Below are 23,759 nucleotides of genomic sequence, written 5' to 3' on the forward strand. Positions count from 1 at the left end.
TTCATTTACAGTTATAGAGCACTTATTACAAAGATACCTTGAATACATCTGCATCATACTAATAAGGCTTATGGAAACTAATTATTGAGGTTGTGTTTAGTCCTCCATGTGAATGAATTGGTTGTATTGAATTAGGTGTATAAGCGGGGGTGGAAAATGTCTATATGTATGGTCTTATTTTACTACTAAAAACCTAGATGACATGTCAAGTTACTAATTTTTTTAAAATTTTTTAAAAAGGTTACAATTTCTAGTACCTTAATTATGAAAATCTATAGGGGGACTTAAAGCTTACTGATTATTTTTCAATGTAAAAAATCTTGATTTAGGGTCTAACATCTAAAGGCTTTGTATGAGGTTGGAAAAATAGTCCTCTGTTTTAATGAATTTCATTAATGTTAGTAAGCCAAGCTGTTCAGACAAGGTCTTGACTCTTAAGTAATGTTTTCCTACTACTTCTCATTCTTCGTGACCATTATGTAGATCTTGTGATGTCACAGTAATCTCCATGGCAACACAGATGTCATGAAGCATAAGCAAAGCTGTCTTTATTCAAACTGCTTATTAAAATATTTTTTTTAAAAAAAGGAATAATAAAAAAGTAGGTTAGAAAAAAAGCTTTCATCTTTGATTGTTTTCCAAGATAAAATAATATGAGAACTTCTAATTTAAAAATAAAATGAGGGTGATTTTTTCCAAATAAAGATCTCTCCTGTCAGCTTTTCTGATGAGGTACCTGCCTTCTAGCTTTCTGTACTAGAGACACTGCAAAGTTGAACTGCTGCAACAAGCTAAATTTTGTCATTGCCACTACTACTATGTTCCATTTAGTTTAGCTATATATTTGTGTCTATAGTTCATAAATACAGATCTTGAATTTCACAGAAAAATTTCATAAACACATGTCTCTTGTTTAGTATATATGAAAGTGTCATAAAGAATCCTAAATGGTATTTTAGTCTGAAAAGTATTCCGGATCACCTGCTGCTCATTTGCAGTAAATTTGCAAAACAATTAGTTATTCTTCACAACACTTTTTCAGATTGGGTTTTTAACCATTTTTCAGCTTAACTTTAGTTTTAACTTTTAAGGTTGAAACTTTACTCTCTTTTTTTTTTTTTTTTTCCCCATAAACTAGTCAAACTTGCTACCATACTCAATCTTTTAACTAGGTAAAATTTTAAAATTAACCACACTCTTCAAAAGAGTAGTCTGTACTAAAAGAAAAACTATGTGAAGATCATAAGACATATGTTTCAGGGGTTGACTGAAGGGACTTTCTCTGGAAGGTAACCTCCAGAAGCTAGCTGATTTCAAATTATTCACTGTTGGTTTTCTGAAACTTCTTTTTGAAGTGCTTTCGGTAGTAAGCTATAAATTACCAGATTAATGCAACCTCTGATCTGGGTTGTATTTGCATAAGAAATAAAGAAATCCCTATGAGTATTATGTAGGTAAAGTACTATAGTCTGTCATCTGTAAGGATGCTAACTAAATGTGTTCAAAATACTGAAGAAGTTTACTAAAGCTTTCAGCTGGAGTTCAAATTAACTTTCACACGTTTTTAGCAGGAATTATTTAAAGCATTAATATACTATAAATGTGCTTATCCTATAATTTTAGGGTCCTTCACACAGACTAGTTAGTCATCAGGTGTTCTCTGTCTGGCTTGCTGGGTTCTTCCCTGCTTTCCACCCTTGTGCTGCAGCACCGGGGTTATTGCCCTTGACTCCACGATTCCTCTTCCCCCACGGGCAGCGGGTAGTTTGGGTCCCAGATCAAGCAAAGGAGCTGCAGTGACGTCGGAGGCTTTTTCCTCTTGTGAAACACCCCCCAAAAATATTATTAAGTGACATGTACTTAGCTGTCCCTTCCCTGACACATGAGCTGTTGTATCAGAGGCTGTAAACATCTAAGCTGTCATATGCCACGGGATAAGTCTCATCATCTTTATCCATGGCGTGTAGTGAGCTCATGTCTCCAGGATTTGCAAACAGTGACAGGCCTGCAAATGCCTCTTCAACTCATATTCCAGTTGCTAGCATCTCAGTTTTCCTTTCAACTGAAAAGCATTTCTGTAAAGCAGCTATTTCTCTTGCTGAAAAAAGCGCTACAAATATAATAACATTGTGAGAATTAAAGAAGTTAAAAGAAATAAAAAAGTGAGTCTGTTGATTATTTTGATACGTAGATGACTGCCATGTTTTAATTAAAAATAATAGGTAACGCAAGTCAAAGAGCAGCTTGGGGATTCACTCGCATACTTGCTTACTTTTTCTAGAAGACAGGCACTAATTCGAATGAGAATCAGAAAAGTCAGCCTGTATTATGCAGAAGATCAAGTGATATGATAAAGATCCTCTTCCTTTTAGTTGACAAACCCTTGCTTTCATAGTTTCCGGTGTGCAGCTTTCAGCGTAGGGAAACCCACTGCTGCTTTCCCTCCTTGCATCATCCCCGATGGAGGGCTCTTCATGTTAGAGCTGCTCTGCATGCATGAAGGGCTCTGTCTTTTTTTTTTTTTTTTCTGAGGGGTCAGAAAGCGGCCATGCCAAATTTAGTTTTCGTCAGAACACTTTAAGTGTTCCCCTAGGGATGGCTTGGGCATGTATACACGCTTCTAAATTGTAACTTTTTTTTTCATCCCTGGCCAGGGCGAGTTGAGTGGAAGAACAGTCTGAATTTCACAGCATGTTCATGTGAAACCTACCTTGGTTAGAATAAGCCATTAACAAGGGCTGATGTTTTAATTCTAATCTGAACATAGCAAAATGAAATGTGTTTTTTTAATAAAAGAGGATACAGGAGGAGCAACTTGACTGAATCCTTTACTGTCTCTGTAAGTAGCAGATAGAAAATAGTTCCCCTTTTTTTCCATCTAGACTTCAAGTAACTACTACTCTACAATATTTCATTCGTGAATTTGGTGTAACTGGTTTGCTTCAGAACTAAATCTAATGCATTTTGATGTTGCAAGTTAGATGTTATTACATCAAGATTTGACTTGGGATTTGTCAGAGACCAGACATTCCGCTCGTGTTTGCTTCTGTATCATCAGAGAATAATGGATGCAGTGATGGAAAGCAGCTGCTGGTCATGGCTGAGGTCATGGCGCTGGTATGAGGAAGCAGTGCCATGCAACGTGTGCAGGCGGGACGTGCAGCAAATCATCTGTCCAGAGGAACGGTGGCTCCTCTGTGCTCCAAGTTTGACAAGTGAAGGGTAGAGGGAAGATGGGAAATGTGGTAGAGAGCATTTGAATGTAAATAGTGATGGCAGTAATATCATTAGCAGGGTGGGTGCTACCCAAAAGCAAATGGAGACTCTTTGCGTTACGTAACTTCAAATTCTAAATATGCTTAACGTGATACCTCTGTACTTAATTTTGGCAGTTTTCTGTGGTTCTCCTAAATGTAGATGTCAACTGGAGCAATGTAATTTTCACACAAAGAGTTTGGAGGTATTTGGTTTATGTAACTTAAGACCTGTTTTTATCATTAATATGTTAAAAGCTTGGGAAACTGAACTGAACTCAAGCTTTGTGCTTATAGATTTATTCAGCTACAGTCTAGAAGAGAAAAGGATTAATTTCCAGGGTGGTGGGGGAGGGAAAACATTTACTTTAGTCTCCATGTATATTTAGATTCCTGTACTGGCAAATACTGCACAGCAGTGATCGTAAGCCATAGGCTTTTTCGTACATCCCATTTGAAAACTTCAGAAGAAAGGTTTTGAATATCTGATTGCTAGAGTTTTGGTATAAATCATTTCAATAATCATGCATTACATTTCTGGTTTCAGTATCTGGTAGAACTTTTTTTTTTAAAAAAAAGCAATATTTATATGGAATTTATTTGCTTGCATAAATGTACCATAGAAAATTCTAACAACTTGAGAAGCAAGAAAATGTGTTACTTGTATTTTTCCTTGCTCTAGAACACGTCTAATTGGAGTATGCTTTTTGACTTAAAGGAAATGCCAGTTAAGTAGACTTTATTCTAAATCAACAGCTTTATTCCAAATACTGCATTTGCAAACACATAAAACTATAACAATATGTTGCACTTTAAAATGTGCTGAAGAATGTGTACGATATAGATGACCGCACTTCGTGGAGCTTTCTTTGTGAGACTTAGATGCAGTTTCACAAAGACTTGTGATTCATTGTGGATTAATTATTACTTTAAGCTAATGGAAGGTGGTGAATATCAGAAGAAATAAAGGTTAAGATTACACGATAGGAGGAAAACATAATGTTTTACATGTCCGTTTGAAAAATAGTTGTCACTAGTGAAACTGGGTTTTCTGTGAGCAATCTTTGATCTATAAGAGGAAGGAAGAAAAGGGCTTTTCACTGAAAAACCTCTTCTTGGTGTTCATCGTCAGTGGAGTTTTCTTCAGATTCTGCATCGCTTTTGATGAATGCGTTTACATTCCAGTGTGGAGAAATAACTTTCCATTTGGGAGCTGGGCTGATGTGAAAACAGGAATGTGGAGGCCCCAGGCGAGGGGACAGGGCTGAATGCTGATAGGGAAAATGTTCGCTCTTCAGTAGCTGCCGCCTTTCCTGCGAGCTTTGAAAAGAGCATCTGTGTGCGTGTACGAGTGTGTCTGGGGACCTGGGGAAATGGATGGGTCACGGCTGGAGAAAACTGCTCTCTCCTCCAGTGTCATGATAATAGTAGAAAGGATAGAACGAGTCATCCTCAATACCTGGAAGTTTCTGGCTGTCTCTATGTGTAAGTGCTTGTGAAAATTAATGTGTTGCTTGTATCCTTAAGTGTTTCAGTTAATTGAGGTACTTTGTTGTTTTGGTTTAATACCAAACCTAATAAATTTGAAGGGGAAGAAATGCAGACAGCAGTCTTAAATTATTCTCATGTTGCTGTTAGCCACTGCACTAATTATAGTTTTATAATTGTAAAGGTTTTTTTAATGAAAACTGAAAGTATAAACTTGGAAAACATGGAAACCCTTAGCTCTCACTTAAAACTTGTCTTCTATTAACCAGTGTTTTGTAAACTGTAATACATCTGTTCTTTAGCCAACTGTGTATGTTTTGAGTATAATGAGTTATGAGATATATATGTAGTAAGGTACACTTTCAGAGAAGGGAACTGTCATCTACAGTCAGTGTAAACTCAATTTTAGAACACATCAGAATGGAAGCGAAGTTGTAAATTACTTATATGGATTAAAATGCCTGCTTTTAATACACATAGTGACCAAAAGTTGTTTGGTTCTTTTTGTTTTGTTTCAGTACTAATGGATTTATTTGGAAATGATGCTTTTGAATACTCAAGTGGGAAATTAGACTTTTTGTCAGCTGCTTCAGGGAATAGTATAGTTAGGGAGCAGTTGCTTGGGGAGAATATTTAACCTTGTAAGAGCTGTTGTGGGATTTTTGTCTGTGTTTGGTTTTTTTATCAGCCAGTTTCAAAATTGCTACTGTAAAGTGGATTCCTGTAAATAAAATTGTTTTGTATATCTTCAAGGTTTTTTCAAAGTAGATTTGTATTCACATCATGCATTCAGTAGCTTTATGGGGAATAAAAGTAACTGTAATAGAAAAGGACTCCAGAAGGGAAAGAGTCTCTAGGACAGGTACTGAGGAGAGCATCTGTGAAGTTTAATACTCAGAGAACCTCAAGTCAGAGCTTATGTGGTAGCAGGAAAAAAAGTGTTGGAAAAACTGCTGCCAGACAAGGTTCTTCGGGGAAGTTAGGTGAGGCAGCAATAGCCTAATTTAGACAGCCAGAATGCTGCCTGGTTACTGTTATAACCTCTACATCCCATATTGACAGCCACCATTGCAAAGATAACTTTAAACTGCCTGAGCTTCCTTTGGTGAAATTCTTTCATGTGCATCACTGATTTAGAGAAAATAGTTGCAAAGCTGGGATTCTCTCAGGTGCATCGCTGACTTAATAGTTGCTATTTTTAGGAGTTGAAATTAGTAAGGCTTAGGTAGGAGAGAAGATTTTATCTTTATGTAATAAGACAATTTTGATTGAAATTATTAAGGAATAATATGATACAACCAAATATGAAGTGCATATTATGTAAAATTCTCTACTGCATTTTAAACACAAAAATGTGGTTTAACCTTAAGCTCCCTAGTGAAGTCATATATCCACAGGCTTATTTCACACTACAGTAAGGGAAAGGAATATTTGTCAAATACCTGGTCCATTGAAATTGGTTAATAAAGGCTTTCTACATTTTATTTTAGTTAGCCGGTGCTCATGTAGGCTGCATAGTTTGTGATAAATCTGGGTAGTCAAACTGACTTTCCATGGTAAGTCTGGTCTAGCATCAAAATTTGGAAAGAACAGTGTCTAGCAGAAGTTACTAAAATTGAGCTGGTTTAATGAAGATAATCTGTCAACCCACCAAAACTTTATTTGTTGCTACCGTTTCTTTGCGATACCTAGGATCCCTCGAGCCAGCTTGCATGCCAGCTTGTGGTCCCTTGCATGAAGCTTTTTTACTGGTATTTTATAAAAGGCTTTACAGCCTGGGCTTTCTGATCGGCTCAGTAAACAGACTGTATGATGTGTTGGGTATTTGCTGCTTCTTACTGATTACTAATATTTTAAGTTACTTATTTTCAATTAAATCAAGCTTGTTTGGTTGCTTCCTCTGCCTAGGGGCTGGTTACTGCAGCTAGGGATTTCAGGTGGAGAAGAGTGTCAGTGAAGGCCTTTTTCATTGGTCTCTGCTTTTTGCTCTTGTGTGAAGCTCTGAGAAATTAATTGTGATGAGACTTACTAACTTTGATACCAGTCTTCTGAATTGAAACAGTAGGATTGGCGATGCCCTAAGATCCCAGTTGTTTCTCAAAGTTGCATGTCAACAGGTACTTGTGTGGCCGTGTGTAGGTATCAAAGCGTGGTTCTGCAACAGATAGTATGCAATACTGTGAGGGGTGTTCTACCACAGTCAGAGTTGGACACTTCTGAAGTATCCAGACGTAGTGGACAGTGACAAGAGAGTTTCCTAATTTTCACTGATTATGTGAATTCCTCACTGATGATGAACTTTCAGCAGCAGATGGGAAGTCAGGAGGTTTAGCTGGCATGGCATATCTCAGAAGAGAACTGCAGCACTTGAAAGGTCATTTAACTTTCTTCTGCCTTGATTTACTTGTCTTCTTGCCTATAACACTTCACAAAGATTGCAGAGCTGGTTTGCAGCCTGAAGTGCCTTGTGATCTTTGCTCAAAGATAACATATACGTGTGATGCCCTGTCTGCTCTGATAAATTTTGTGCTGTCATAGGAATCTGAGCAGTACAGCAATGATGTGGTTATTTGCTGCGAGAACCAGTGTGTTACTGGGAACAGAAATCAAGAATTTTCTTTATAGTAATTCAGTGCATGCCTTCCGTCTTAATATGCTGACTACCTGTTCCCTTGTGCTGAAGGGTAAAATCCAAACAAGGTATTCAAGAATAGAAAAGCATATCCAAAACACAGCTCTTTCTTTTTACTGTGTTTGCTAAAGCTTGAAACTCTTGAATGTCAGTAGTGATTAGCAACAGGCGGAAGTTTAAAGTTGATACTTGCAGACAGCAATAGAGGAAGAAGAAATGGTGGAGTGGGAAAGCGTATATGCATTTTCTGTTGAAATTGGTGTTTGCTGTGAGGCTAGAAAATAGGCTGGCAAAAAATACAGCAGTAGTGTATTCTAGGCCAAAACCAATGGTTACAAAGAGGGGGGCAAGGATCTGCAAGAGGAAAAAGAATATTTCTGTGTTTGTTTTCAATTAGAATATCAAATAAGTTGACTTCCTAATCACCATTTTTCCATTGTTGTTTTTCAATCAATGATTCACTTTCTCCTTTCTCTCCCTCTTCTTTCCTTTTTTTTTAACGGAAAAACTGTGTGTATGGATCAGGTTAATGAGCAAGAAAATAAGTTTGTCACTTTTGCAACAGTCTAATGAATCAAGATAATGGCTTTATTTTCTGATATCTTTAAGAGGAGTTGAAACTGTATAAAATTCAAGATGGAATTGCAGAGTAAAGCCCTCCGTGTTTTGTTGCTGGACTACAGGAGGAAGCATGTGTTTGCCTCTAGGAAAATACGCATTCTGTCGAGAGATTTCTTTATTGAATGTTTCTTTTCAAGAGGCTTAGTATTCTGGAAAATTTTTTCTATTATAGAAGTCCCATGTACCATTAAATGCGATTATTATTTTGATGAATAAGCACAGCTGGCATTTCTTTTCAATATCTGCCTGCCGCCTTTTTGAGCTATAAACGTGCTGTTGTCAAGAGATTAGCCTTTGGGGTAGCAAGTTAAATTGTTCATTTCTACTAATCGCCAGGCAGGGCAGGAGAGTAGATACAAACTGGCTAGATACACTGTTCCAAATGGGATATGAACTTCTTCAGTGTGCCTGTTATGAAATAAAGCTTAAAAAAGTTACTTTTCACAAACATCGTAGCTTAAGCTTGTCACCATGACTCTGCATTATAGGATTGGTTAAAATTCAGATTTTACAATTTTATTGAGTCTTGTTTGTTTATCATAAACTTAATAGCTGTTGCCCCGTGAGCTTCAGATAGGGAGGTTTCCCATGCCTGTTGCACAGTGACAGGCTGAAGAAAGGGAAAGGCTAAATTAAATAGTTACATTGGCTCTTGGCAAATTTTAGGTCAGGTTTGTTACAGCAGACTGCAAGAGGTGTCCTGAAGTTTCAGCCATTTTGTCGTATGTCCTGCCTTCCTCTCTGCGACAGGAAAGGTCTGGCATTGACCTGGCAGGCTTAAATATGAACTACGTGGAGGGGGAAGCACACGCCCCAGAAACTTCAGCTGGTTGTCTTTTCTTCCACTCTGACAGCGTATGATTAAGGATCTAACCATAACGGTCTTGTATTTCACTGAATTATGTACTGGTTCTCTGCACTCCACCTCTACCGCTGCATTTTGAGGATTCTTTGCAGTTGAGCCTGCAGAGAGACACATTCATTTAATACAGGCAGAGCACTTCAGAAACTGAAATAGCTTTCCATTTTATCCTACAGGAAGCGAAATAGTATCATGCTTCATTCTCGCACTAAGGTGGGAATGTGTCATGAAAGGCAGAAGAACCTGTTGTCCTCATCTGTTCAATCTGGGAATACTCTCATGTTCAGCATCCTTATTTCATTAATTTATTTTAAGTAAAAAAGAGCTAATTGAAGTTGATCAGCCTCTTCATTCTTTCCTTGGTATGTTAGCTTGCTTTATTGAAATGCAGATAGCTCAGGTAACTTAATACTGTAATGCCAGAAGACACTAGATCAAAGTCTGTAATGTAGTTCAGAATCAACCACGCATCTTCAGCAGACAGCACTTGATTAACACTTATTTTAGTCTTAATAGAATTATTTAGCAAATACTCTTAGTAAACTATGTAAATACAAATTACACAGCTCGGTGTCTTCTGGGTATCAGTTACTTGTTGAAGGATGTATGCATGAAACTTGTATTGTGCAGAGGTATGTAAATTTTTTCTATGCTTTACAATATCTGGAGAAGATGTAAATATGCTTATGGATTGTGTTACAGTTCTGATCTTTGTTCTGATTGAAGTATTTTTGTTCTTCAGTTTTGGCAAGCGTTCCGCAGGAAGCTTCAGGCGTGGCTGTGAATGCATTGTTTTAGAGCCGTCTGAAATGATTGTGGTAAGAATATCTTCTTTCAGTTGCTTTCAAATTTTACAGACCAGCTTTGGTAACACTTCAACTTCCAATAAAACTCGAAGAGTTTTCTGGTTTGCACATGATCTTTTTATAAATCAAAGATGTCATACATACCTTTCTTGCCATTCTTTGCACACATACTTGCATTGTTTGAGTGATAAAGGCATCTTTTATATTGTTACATTTACTTTTGGAGTTTTCTTGTAAAACTAAAGCTTTCTTGTGGTAGCAGAGTAGCAGAACAGTTTTTGTGAAACACGTTTTTTTAAAAGGTGTTTTATTATTATAGGCAAGCATAGATGCTTTAAAGTATTAATCTCAGGGTAGCTTAAGTAATTATTGTTTGATTGAATTAAACTTATTCTCAGCTCTCTGAGGGTTTAAGAAGCAGTTTGAATATTTGAAAATTCTGCTGACTTTGCTGGGTGAAGGTTATTTTGTTATCAGTATCTGCTGTAGTCCAGTGGCAGAACAGCATTGTCTCTGAGGGTTCACAGCCTCAAAACTTTTTAGTTGCCACCTCAGGGTGCATCATCTGAACAAATGCACGATCGATGGGCTAAATGTGGTGTGTGGGGTTTTTTTTTTTTCCTCTGTCACTGAGATGGTGATCAGTTCATAATACAGGCACAACAATTATCTAAGCCATACATAGATGATAGTTCAAATGTAGGCTGGGACACTAAGAATTCTTTTCCTAAAAAGTGACAGTTTCTGTAAAAGTTGCAGAAGCTCATGAAATTGTGGTATTAGCTTTAGGCTTGTAGAAGAGATGAAGTTACTTGTTTGAAGTTCATTGGTAAAAAAAGTAGCTTTCTGGCTTACCTTTATGCAAATGCAGGCATGCTTTTGTGGGTTTTAAGCTGTCTGTCTGGTGCGTTCCTTGATAAGTTATAAGGAAGAGTGATCAAGATAGGCATGGGGAAAGGAGATGACTAAACGGAAGTCCAGAAGAAATCTTCTGGACTGGTGGATAGTGTTGGATCAGGGGCAGGTACTCTCACATGTGTCATCTTAGTCCAAAAAACCTGACCTCTAGAGTTTTGGGAAAGCTGAAATTGAACATTAAACTTCAATGCAGCCTTTCAAAGGAATAATTGTACCTTGAATGGAAAGAATCCCATTCCCAGAGTTTGTTGGGCACAGTAACTTTCAGTCTCAGGGCTGGATGGGGTCACTCTGTGGGGAGGAGCAGTGGGAGAGGTGTAGGGTGTGTGTGTGTCAGATATGAAGTAACTACTCCAGTGGTGAGGGGGTGGATGTTACCAGCTCTACCCGGTGAACCAGCAACTGTGCTCAACCCCTTGTATTAGTACACTGAAAGTTGTATTTAGTGACATGAGCTGACTAGTAGGTGACACTTCTGACACAGATACGCTGCAAATTCTTAGGAGTATTTTGTCTAATATTTCTTTTCCTTGCTGAAAAATATGGAGGAAACTTGCAAGGTGCCTCATAAGCTCTTCTCTACGTTCTCAGAAATACTGCTTATCCATGGGGGGTGGAATTGAATAGAAAGAGTTAACTGAATCCCCATATATAGCCAATGCTGAAAATTGGGTTTTCCCCTCCTTCCCTCATTTCCATTAGTCTCGAGTAAGGTTTCTATTAGTAGGGTGAACACAGAAAAGATGTTGATTTTCAGCCACATTACAGTAAAAAGATTGCTCTCTTTCAGGAAAACCAGAATTCCTAGTTCAAATATTTTCATTGCTGTATACTGTTGTGTAGTAATTTAGAGCTATTACTTTGAAGACTCTTAAACTGAAGAGAAGACTAATTTTATATTAGGATATACCTAATAGGTATTTTTTTTTATTCTCCCTGTTGTTGTTTTGAAGTGATTTGTTTTTATGTAAATCCAGTCTATTAGAAATCCTCCTTTTATGCCCTTAAAATATCTAAAGTAAATAATAAAACCAGTGCTCCCTATTGGAGAGCAAAGACTTTGCCATAGGTTGGTTAGGGAAGATACCAAGTGACAAATGGAGATCAGTAGGAAAACTACCAAGTGCTCTCTCATACCAGTTTTCTTTTGCAATGTATTGAGTAGTGAAATGTTTGTTTTTGTGCAAAAGTAAGAAGGCGGGGAGGAAGGGAGAATTTTTCTTATGTCATTTTTGAAAAGTGGCCATATTCAGTGATGCTGTTCATAACAATGTTGATCCGCCCCCCCCAGAGGTGGTTTCACACTTAGTGCTGAAAATGCAGGAAATTCAAAGCTAACTGCTGTTTTTTGAAAATAGGATTTGTTGTGTTTCTAACAAGAAGAAACATTTTTATTTGGTATCTTGGTGGTGTTAGGTTAATGGTTGGACTGGATGATCTTAAAGGTCTTTTCCAACCTAAATGATTCTATGATTCTATTTCTTGTGGCAAATTACACTCTCTTGCATTTATTGTAGGTTGATTACATGGATGAAAATGAGGAATATTTCCAGCGTCAAGCTTCTCATAGGCAATCTCGAAGAAGATTTAGGAAAATCAACCAAAAAGGGGAGCGACAAACAATTATTGATACTGTTGACCCTTATCCAGTGGGGAAGCCACCTCTACCTAGAGGCTATCATACGGTAAGCTGTCTGTATTTATGGTTCCCAAAAACATAAACAAGAAAATTACTGAAAACAAAACAATTAAAATGGCTAAACTTGCTGGTATCTTTAAAGAAATGTGCTTCTGTAGGGAGGTTTCCCCTTAAAATACTGTGAATTTGGCTCCATCAGTACATGAACATGTGTGCAGCTTGCATCCTAGTTCAGGGTTGAAAGCACTTTTCTTAAGACCGTGAATGTCGTGTATTATTTCTTAATGTTCCAGTTATTATTTGAAATGTGAAAGAAACTATGTTCTCATTTCCTTTTGGTATTAAGTTACAGTACAAATAGTTTAGTGTACAGTGTTAAAAGGTCAGTTAATGAAGCACTCATTCACATACATGATAAGAGTTGTTGCCCGAAAAGGACTGTGCTGCATTGCAGTAGGCCAAATTCTTGGATTAAATCTGTCATTTCTTGTTGGTATCCAGAACTTAAATGTCAAATTAACCTTTACTGGGGTCTGCATTGAGTCCTTTATACTGGGGTTTCAGTGAGCCACATAGTCTGCCCGTCATCAGGGATATCATTTGGCCATTTTACTCCATTTCTTTTTTTGGGGGGGGGGATAATCTTACATGTTGAAAGTTTCCAGACTTTCTCTTGAGATGAAAATAAACTAATATTTAAAACAAAACTTATTCTACTAAATATTTTATATGGCTTTTAAATTGAGAAAAGCTCTATTAGATTAATATGTAAGTTTGGTATTGATTTCAACTGTAAGCAAAATACTGGAAAAACTGTTTGTCTTTGGCTCTCACTTATTTGTTTAAGCCCCCAAATCTGCTAGAACCATAAAGGCATGGGCATAAATAACTTCTGTGCATATTTGATCTCATTGAGTTCATTGGGCTGAATTTTGCACAGTGTAAGCCACATGAATATAAATTTGCAGGATTAGAGCTTTAGTGTTTTTAAAATACTGTCTTCGATCCAATGCAGTTCTAGGTTTGTTTTTTTTTTTTTTTCAATTTTTCCTTCTTTATCCTTATTCCTTGACTTGTTTGCCAGTTCCCTGTATATTCAATGTGTGTCTGTAAGTGTGTAGATGTTTGATTACATCTGTTAATTATACAGGCTTTTCCTCATGAGCTGAATAATTACATTTTATGCCAACAATTTGTTTTTGTTTATACAACAGCTTTTAATGGTTTAATTTTCAGTGCAGTTTTAATTGCCTCTAAATTTATTACGGATTGAGCCAGTTCACTTGGTTTGAAGATGAAACGTTTTACTGGTCTGTTTTTGAAAAAGTAAATATGTGGTATTGTACTGTGTAGGAATTACAGGAAGAGTTACTTTTGTTCGTATTATTCAGATGTGTGTGTTGTGCTCAGCAAACAGTTTTAGTGTGATTTTTTTTCTCTAACTCTAGAAGGGCAATATTTAGATTACACATAGTGCCATTTGCATTCATAGGTCCATGCCTGTTGTATAAATTTGCCTTTAGGTATGCCTGATGATTTTTTGTAAGCTTAACACTGGTACTAAGAGCAAAAGCCCATTGTGTGCCATTCTGTTGTGCGAGTTCATAATGATTTTGTGTGTGTGTTGGGAAATTCATTGCAAGCGAGATTTCATATTGAGTTGGAAGAGATTGCCAAATAAACTGTAAAATTTGCAATAATTACAGACAAATGTTACTTTAAAAAGTGTAATGTGATGCATATGACTGACTTCCCCCCCCCCCCCCCCCCCAAACAAATAGAGTCAAATAAGCTCAAATGAGTTTTACAATGTAGTCAAGACTCTCCATGCTGGCCCACTCCCTCCTATTTTTACAGTACTTGGTGATCTTGTATACATTGTTCTCCCATTCACTTCTATTACCAATGCTGCTTCTATTGCTTTAATCATACATGTTAAAGGCTGCATTGTCTTTTCTCCCTTCCTATTTTATGTCCCTTGACCTCATTTTTTTTTTTTTAGTCTTAATTTCTTGAAAAAGTGACTGGAGAAAACAGGGTTTTGTTGGTTTTGTTGATGTGGTTTGGGTTTTTTGTTGGTTGAGTTTTTTTTTGGGTTTTGGGGTTTGGTTTTGGGGTTTTTTTTTGGTTTGTTGGTTTTTGGTTTTGTTTTTTTTTTTTTTTAAAGAAACACAGGAATTCAAATCATATTATGGCACAGATCTTGTGGGTTTGTTTCCCGTTCATTCTTTGGTCAGCATCTGTCAGGGTCTCATCTTTGGTTCTACTTCTGAATTTTGGATAAACAAACAAAGAACCATTAAAAAATGCAGATGTTGAGATATTGCAGTAAAAATGTGTTAAGGCAAATTGAAAAAGGATTAACATGGTGCATTTGTTTTCAAGTTTGCGCTTTCTTGTGGATGTGTTCTGGTTTGTTAGGTACATGAGATTCAAAGTAATAAAGCTGCTTGATAGTATCCTCAAAATCATCACAAAATGTGTAATTTACCTATATTTTGTTTTGCCCTACATATGTAGTTACCATGTAGAACGATTTTTTTTTTGTTGATGAATTATTGATGCTTTATTTGCAGTAGTCTCTGAATGCTTTTCTTCAGAAAGTTCAAGCAATATTTTCTGAAGAAAGTTTTCTATATCTTTGTGAAAACGTAGAGTGAAATGTAGAGCTTAAATGAAGATGCATGGCTGTGCTTCTCAAGAATTAAAAATTAAATACGGTGCTCTCAGTTATAGCATGGCATTCTGCAATAGAGTCAACTTGTAGGGGATGGTGGACCCTCATTAACATAATTTTAACATTATCTTCATAGTGGTGGAATGTACTATGGCATGTCTGATAATGTTCATCTTTTCCTTTCCTCCTATATGGCATTCATTTCATTTTGGCTCACAGGAATGCACTAAACCTCAGGTATTGTAACTTACTGTGTATGGTCCACTAACAAATTACTTGTGGGTTTGCAGTGTGATATCGTAATATTGATGCAGTGTTATGACTAAAATTGTCTCCTAGCCTTTGCTTTGGTACTTGAGCAATCTCACTATGATATAAAAATACTAATGTAAATGTGATTTGGTGACGGCACAATGTCTCTTGCCCAGCTTGATTGACCTTTCTTCCTTGCTTTGATGTCCTGTGATTTAGAGAAAATGGAAAACAATAAGCCAAGGGTATATATAAAATATTTAGTGTTTGACAGACACTTTACTCTAGTATCTCCTCCGTGACATGGAGGATGGAATCTTTGATATTGATTTAAAAAATAGGCCCACTGTAGCTGCTTAGTACCTGCAAGTCACTAGAGGGAGTATGGCAAGATGAGCACCGAAGATGCAATGGGAAGTTTTTCATTAGCTGAAAACTTGTAGCAGTGCTTCTTGCTTGTTTTCCATCCTGATAATGTGTACTGATTTGATATATGGCAGTTGGATTTTGTAGACTCCCATCAAAGTACGTGTAAATAGCCGTTACTTGAAAGGCTGAAGGGTTGGGCCCAGGCTTGCCAGGCTAGGGAGAAAAGTGTGCCCAAGTGAGTCAAGTGTCTTGGAATGGCACCAAACTGAACAAGGTGTAGTTTTGACTGACGTCGGATCTTAAATACAGTCAAAGTAATATGAAGATCTCAGTGGCATCTTTTAAACTTAAGTTGTATTTGTAATTGCATTTGTTGATGCCAAAGTGAGTAAATACTGAGCATCCACCAAATACAACATTTGGTAAGAATGTGTCTTGTCAAACTGTTAAAGGTCTCCACTGTTACGATTGAGAAATCTCTTCTGTTAGAGCTGAAAAGAAATTAAAAGTATTTTCCTTTAGCTTCAAAAGTCTTCCTTTCCTCAAATATTACTTTTGTCAATTCTTCCAATATTTTATCAGGAAATGTGTTTATTTTAAAAGTTCCTTCTGTTACATTGTTCAGTTCATTTCTTTAAAAAACTTCAAGGGTTCAAATTTCAATATGGTTCCAGTATCATAGGCAAGTGATTTCTGTGCTGAAATTCTCTCTTCCTTCAACAAATATGCTACATTTCTTTTAGGAGCCTAGTTCCTTATCGTGAGGTCAGTGCTCGCCAGTTTTTCAGTGGAATGAGCCCTGAGTAACCTACAGTTACTAAAATATTATGGCTAAGAGTGATAATATGCTCCTCAAATTATGATAGGAATTTGAAATACTTCATAATATTTTGATAACTTACCCTAATGCTTGAAAGACCATTTAAAATAAAATCTAATGTTGAATATTGTACTTAAGCATGTTACTTTTGGAAACATCCTGATTTCTAGGATGAGGAAAATAGAAACTTCATAAAATATGGAAATAAAATGAATGTGTTTGTATCAGACTGATAAAATGGCATCCTTTTTGCCACCCTTTGTAGTTTGATACAATGAATCTGTTCTTTTTCAGGGAAGGAAAAAAATCCTGATAAGTTTAGGCTGAGCTGCTGTTACTTGAATCCGGAAAACCTTGTTCAGATTTTTTTCATGGAAAATTTTTGCTTGTACTGCTAATGTGTCAGAAACTGTCTTTAACTAGATTAGTGTAACACTGCGTTACTTAATAATAGAAATCGGGTTTTAACTTCTGAAAGTAGATTTTCTTCCTTTTGTATCTATACTTAAGGCCACTTAATGTTTTCAGTGAAAGCCCTTGTTTTGAGTGACTGGACTGAAAGAGTGTGGATCCTTTCTCCTGAGAACCTACATGGCTTTTCTTCTGCTTTAGGTTGATTTTTGGCGTTTTGGGTTTTTTTTTTTTGTTTGTTTTGTTTGGTGTTTTGGTTTGTTTGTTTTTTTTTTTTTTTTTAATTTTAAAATAGAATAGTCACCTATGGAATGAATTTTAAAAAGGGTAGACTTTTCTTGCAATATCTTATTGCCAATAAACTTTATGGCTGCTATAGTGCATCTGTGAAGAACTGGTCATAACCCGATCTGAGTGTTGCTGAGCTGGTTATTACATATTTCCTTTGCTAAAGGCAAAATATCGAAGCTTACTGTGGAATATTTAGAGAGATGCAGGTAGGCCTGTAAATAAAATGCTGAAGCACCTGTGAATAGCCCTGAACAGAAACTGTAGTGTGTAGTTTTTTTTTACTCTGTGAGAATCTGTCCAGATTTGAATTAGTTAACAGGCTTATGAAAACTGCTGCTAGTGCATCCTCAGCCAGGCTTTTTAAAGCTAGCTGCTGAAATCCTTGCAAAAGGGCGCTCTGCCTTTAGTGGCCTTTCTTATCCCATTCAGCTTGAGATTCACGTAAGGTGACAACCCGTTTATCCGGTGTCGGAAGGAAAAGAGCGGTGGGCATGGAGCCATCAATAACCCCGGCTTCTTCCCCAAGTTACAAGCATGTAACAATTTTATCCTCGCACACTGTGTTATGGAGCCAGTCGTCACGCCGATGCATTAAGGGCAGACAAGTATTGTCCTTCTGGATTTTATTTGAAGGAGGTGACTGAAAATTTGAATGAGAAAAGGGCTGGAAATTGAAACCATGTCTAATGTGGCTGAGTCAAGTCTCATCTGCAGCCACAACTCCCTCAAAAAATAAGTATGAGGGTTTTTTCTAGCTTTTTAAATAAGATTTTAAGTATTAGAACCTGCTCACCTAGAAAGTCAGTAGCAAATTGCAGAAACCTTGCTTCCTGCCCATATCTTCTCTTGTAACTAAGTTATTGCAAAGTGTTGGCAGAGTAGCCTTTTTTCCTGATACCATTTGCATTCACATGGTCTGCAAGAGAGTCTAAAAGTCTGGGATTGAAAATTTACGTCGATTGCTCTATTTTATGAAACAAATTTGCCTTTTCCTTTGTCTGCAAAATAACATTTTAAAAATTGACAAAGCTGTTGTATGTCATATTTCTACATTTAGGAAGGATTTAAAAAAAAATAGGAATTTTAAATTTTTCTGCCTGAATTTCATGCAAAAGCCTAGTTGTTTTTCTCTATTCAGTGTGTGGCTACTGAAGCAATGTGGAAGTTTACAAGATGACAAGCAGTGTTTTCTAGTGGTTAATATAGTAGATGAGAATTCAAAACAGCTCATTTTATTTTGGGACCTTGTTACAGATGTCCAGCATAATTTGGGAAGAGACTTCATGTTAAAAACCAGCATAATACTATTGCTTCTCTGCATGTGTATTTATGTTTATATGGTAAAACACATATTGCTGGTTGTCTTTCCATGGTCCACTACAAATGATCATGAAATACCTCATATGTGCTTCTCAACAATGTGGACTTTAAAGTATTGTCATCTGCTTTGCTATAATATGTTCTTGTTAGTGCATTGTGTTCTACACAGTAAATTGATGCCAATACAGTAGTGTGCTTAGTCATCTTTATTACATATAGAATTTCAGTCATTTCAGTTTAAATTTGTAGGAACCGTTGTCAGATACCCAAACTACAAGAAATTAGTTTAAAGGAATACTGTCAATCTTTCAAGCCTGTAAATAGCTGCAGCTTTTAATGTTCGTGATGATTTTTAGGATTATCTAGCACTTTCATTCTAATACAAGTTCACTTAATAAAACAAAAAACAAACCACAGAGTCAATTGTGAGTATTCACATTAAAAAACAAACAAACGAACAAAAAAACCAGCTTGCTTGTAGGAAGAAAACACACCAAAAGTTTGACATTATACAACATTATAAAGTATATGAAGAGATCGTGGGGAAAAACCATTTTTTTTTTTAAACATCCTTGGCCTCGGAAGTCTATTTAAAAAGGAGAAAAGGCACAGAAAAACTACTGGGGGTCCTGGTGTCAGGTACGCTTGGTAGTCAAAAATGTTTGGGGAAGCAGGATGTTTGAGGGTTTGGGCTTTTTTGTATAGAAGTTGGATGTTTCTTTATGGGAACATCCACTGGTAATGTTATAATGGTAATACGTAATTCCCATCCCTATGTTCTGTGTTTTGTGGCAAAACACAACCTTTTTAGCCCCATGGCTTCCTTCCTTGATCTGTGTTGTAAGGGACTAATATGGTTTAAAATTATGCATTATTTTAGGTATTATTGTTAATATATGAGCAATGCTCTCATTTTATTTTGTGTAGCACCTGGAGCAAGACAAAATTGTTAGTTCAGCATCCTTTTAGTAATGTCTACTGGCAAGCTAATGCAAAATTAATGACATGCAGTGTGTTATTTAGTCAACTTGCAGCTTCTGTCAGAGGATGTCTAGTATTATGTATTACATCATCCCTGCTGCAGAACTCGTATATCCATTGGGATTTACTGTTCTTCAATTCCCTTTGGAAGGGCTCACATTGATGTCATAATTGGACTTGTAATTGTGATTAGATTTGGCAATTCAAAGAGAAACATTGAAGCTATGCAATATTTTCTGCAACTGAAGTGTCAGTCATATTACTGTTTCTTTTTTTAGATATCTTACTGATATCTTACAGGATCTTACTAGGTCCTGTTTCCAGCTTGTAGAGTTGCCAATGCTTTATGACCACACATATGTGAAACTTTGGTTAATAACAGCATAGATTTTCCAGAGTAGCGTGAGTTTTTTGCTGTTACTGACTTGTGATGTTCTCTTTTATATCATGTAAAAGATTGCTTTTCTGAGATGCAGGGTATAAAACTTAATATGAAGTTTGTCATCAAAGCAGAAAATTGTTCATACAGCAGAAAAATTAATTTTTCATAACTTTTTAAAACTGATTGTTGCATAATGTAACTAAATACAAATATTGAATTTCCACCACTTACACTTGATTAAAACTGAAGAAGATTAAAAAAACCACACACATACATGGGTTCTTAAACATTTTTTGAATAGGATATCCTCATTAGTGTCAGGTTGTTCATTTGGAAACAACGTTTGCATATAAAGAACATATGGGGAAATGGGATCTGCCTATGCATTCTATTTGTAGAATACCAATACAGATCCTTTCAACACTGACATCTCTATACAGATAAGCATCGTGAGTGATAGTTCTAATGTGAATATTTGCCCACTAAAGCATGGAAAGAAGCTGCCGGTTCATTTTTTTTCCCAAGCATCTGAGCCACTGTTATGTGAGCTGTGCTGGACGTAGTGACTTAAAGATAAAATGATTAGTATTTGATGTCAATCTTTCCACAAAAGGTTCTGTTTCTGAGTACTTTTAATAGTGCTTTTGTATTTGATTTCAATCATTTAAAATGATCATTTTAGAGCTTTGAAATTCACCCACCAAAAAATTTATAAAAATAGTCGTTTAAATATCCTGAGCAACTAAGGAAGTATTGAAACATGGGAAAGATGAAATGTTCCAAGAAGGCCAATGGCATTCTGGCTTGTATCAGAAATAGCATGGCCAGCAGGAGCAGGGAGGTGATTGTCCCCCTGTACTCGGCACTGGTGAGGCCGCAGCTCAAATACTGTGTTTAGTTTTGGGCCCCTCACTACAAGAAGGACATTGAGGTGCTGGAGCATGCCCAAAGAAGGGCAACAAAGCTGGTGAAGGGCCTAGAGAGCAAGTCTCATGGTGAGATTGTCGATCTGCTGGAGGGTAGGAAGGCCCTGCAGAGGGACCTGGACAGGCTGGATCGATGGGCCGAGGCCAACTGTATGAGGGTTAACAAGGCCAAGTGCCGGGTCCTGCACTTCGGTCACAACAATCCTATGCAACGCTACAGGCTTGGGGAAGAGTGGCTGGAAAGCTGCCTGGCCGAAAAGGACCTGGGCGTGCTGGTAGACAGCTGGCTGAACATGAGCCACCAGTGTGCCCAGGTGGCCAAGAAGGCCAACAGCATCCTGGCTTGTATCAGGAATAGTGTGGCCAGCAGGAGCAGGGAGGTGATTGTTCCCCTGCACTCGGCACTGGTGAGGCCGCACCTGGAATACTGTGTCCAGTTTTGGGCCCCTCAATACAAGAAGGACATTGAGGTGCTGGAGCGTGCTCAGAGAAGAGCAATGAAGCTGGTGAAGGGTCCGGAGCACAAGTCTTATGAGGAGCGGCTGAGGGAACTGGGGTGGTTTAGCCTAGAGAAGAGGAGGCTGAGGGGAGACCTTATCGCTCTCTACAACTACCTGAAAGGAGGTTGTAGTGAGGGGGGTGTTGGTCTCTTCTCCCAAGTAGCTAGCGATAGGACGAGAGGAAATGGGCTTAAGCTGCGCCAGGGGAGGTTTAGGTTGGATATTAGGAAAGATTTCTTCATGGAACGGGTTGTCAAGCATTGGAACAGGCTGCCCAGGGAAGTGGTGGAGTCCCCATCCCTGGAAGAGTTCAAAAAACGGGTAGATGTGGCATTTTGGGACATGTTTTAGTGGGCATGGTGGTGGTGGGTTGATGATTGGACTGATGATCTTAGAGGTCTTTTCCAATCGTAATGATTCCTAGTTTTTACTTTCATTATAAATAATCCAGCCACCAAGCCAGGAAACATGAAATTGCTACTCTACCCTTAACTGGTTTAGTGGTGGACTTGGTAGTGTTAGGTTAATGGTTGGACTGGATGATCTTAAAGGTCTTCTCCAACCTAAGCAATTCTATGATTCTAAGATTCTGTGAACTGGGGTTGTTTAGCCTGGAGAAAAGGAGCCTGAGGGGAGACCTTTTTGCTCACTACAACTACCTGGAATGAGGTTGTAGTGAGGTGGGTGTTGGTCTCTTCTCCCAAGAAGCAAGCAATAGGACAAGAGGAAATGGGCTCAAGCTGCGCCAGGGGAGGTTTAGATTGCCTATTAGGAAAGATTTCTTCATGGAACGGGTTGTCAAGCATTGGAACAGGCTGCCCAGGGAAGTGGTTGAGTCCCCATCCCTGGAGGTATTTAAAAGACACCTACAATCTAAAGTTGTAGATGTGGTGCCTAGGGACATGGTTTAGTGGTGGACTTGGCAGTGTTAGGTTAACGGCTGGACTCGATCTTAAGGGTCTTTTCCAACCTAAATGATTCTATGATTCTAAGTCCAGAAGGTGAGTTGTTTCACGTTCTACTTTGGATTTGCAAATACTTCTTTCTTCTTGGACAACTGGCATATGTTAGTTCTTCACTGGTCTTGCAGTTATCAACTGTGAAGGGGAAAAAAAAACAAACCAAAACAAAACTGTTTCTCCATATTTGGGAATATTAGTGTTATAGTCATGCCTAAAGGCTCCACTAAAGACTGGAACCTATTCCAACACATTTAAACGTCACCCTTCCATGATGAGTTTTGGTGCATGAGTATCAAATGAGTTTGAGATGAGGAAGGAGGAAAATAGAGGCAATGCAAGCATCTAGTAATAAAACAAGAACTGTAACCTGCAACTCCTGGCTTCTAGTCTGGTGTCGTGATCTTAAACAGTAATTTGTGAAAGTAAATCAGAATGGTGATAGTAAATTAGAAGTAAACTGTGTATATTTAGTTTAACATAGCTTGGATTTTCATGTGTTTGAAGCTTTGTGGTACTTGTAACTTTTGCTACGTGGAAATAATGCTATGATTCCTATTTGTGTATTATTTCAATATTTTTTTTTAATAAAAAAAGGTGCCAGAAATCCTTAAAAATAAACATTTCAGAGTCAGAGATTTAAAACATGCTTAAGGAGTAAAGGAGTTGACCAAGGTCTCAGGATAGATCTTAGATGTTGTGTCTGTGATGGTAGTTTAGTGGTGGTGGATTTCTTGGGGTGAAAGAGAGGGAGGTGCTTTGTTTTCTTTAAAAGCTGTGTTTGTTTAAAGTGAAGGATATACAGTTTTGAATTTTGAATTGCACATTCAACATAATTCTGTTTCTAAGCTTTTAGTTGAGAGTTAGTACCCCAAGTTACAGATACCAGGCTTCTCTCAAAGTGCTGTCACAGCCGCTAATGAAGATGCAACAATGTCCATCATACCTTCCAGGTAGTCTTAATATTAAAATTTAAGCAAAGATTTGTCTTGGCCAAAGGTGCTGGTTAGGAAAAAAGGTGGAATAATTTGCTTTATTTAAAGACTAATAAGTCTGAGAGAAAATCTTCTAATCTGTAAACCCTTTTTACTTTATTGGGTAGATGTGTATATCACAGTGCCCTAGCTAGTCCTGCTAAGGGTAAATGTCGTTGTCCATGCTTGTGTCTTCCAGTAGGTGACAGTTCAGTTCAGGGGAGCTAACATGTCTGTAGTAAAGCAAGGTAGTTACCTTGAATTTACCACAAGGTTTGTGTGTAAATGCTTTCCCTTTCCTTCACCACCCTGTTAACATGCTTATGTAGCCACACCCAGGTCACTGTGAAACAAAGTTGTTTTAGATTTCTGGTTAAGCACCCTTGAGCACTTTTTAAATTCCTGGTATTTACATATCTCTGATGGAAAGATTTTTTTTGTGTATGTGTGTAATGAAAAAAACTTTTGTTTTATGTAAGGACTAGTTAAAGTGTTAGTTATTCTGTTGTATGAGTAATGGGTATGGGGAGCTGGGCTTTGGTTTTGACTGGTTAGCCTTAATTGTCTTTGAATTTTCAGATAGTAAAGTTTTGACATGCACCTGGAACAGCTGGCAGGTGTTATGTGTATTGTTGATGTGGCTGGCATAACAATGACACAGATTGTGTTCTCACTCA

The 23,759-nt window shown here is 37.4% G+C and overlaps 1 protein-coding gene across 2 annotated transcripts in view; it reads left to right on the forward strand.

The window, feature by feature from the left end:
- Positions 1-23,759, forward strand: part of RAPGEF2 (Rap guanine nucleotide exchange factor 2) — a 188,803-nt gene that overhangs the window by 88,568 nt on the left and 76,476 nt on the right. For both annotated transcript variants that reach the window (XM_075708717.1, XM_075708718.1), the window contains exons 5-7: positions 9,600-9,675; positions 12,099-12,266; positions 15,117-15,134. In XM_075708717.1, coding sequence (XP_075564832.1) covers positions 9,600-9,675; positions 12,099-12,266; positions 15,117-15,134 — 262 coding nt within the window. The remainder of the gene's footprint in view (positions 1-9,599; positions 9,676-12,098; positions 12,267-15,116; positions 15,135-23,759) is intronic.

Source organism: Pelecanus crispus, chromosome 4 (genome assembly GCF_030463565.1).
Source record: "Pelecanus crispus isolate bPelCri1 chromosome 4, bPelCri1.pri, whole genome shotgun sequence".
NCBI classification, from domain to species: Eukaryota; Metazoa; Chordata; class Aves; order Pelecaniformes; family Pelecanidae; genus Pelecanus; species Pelecanus crispus.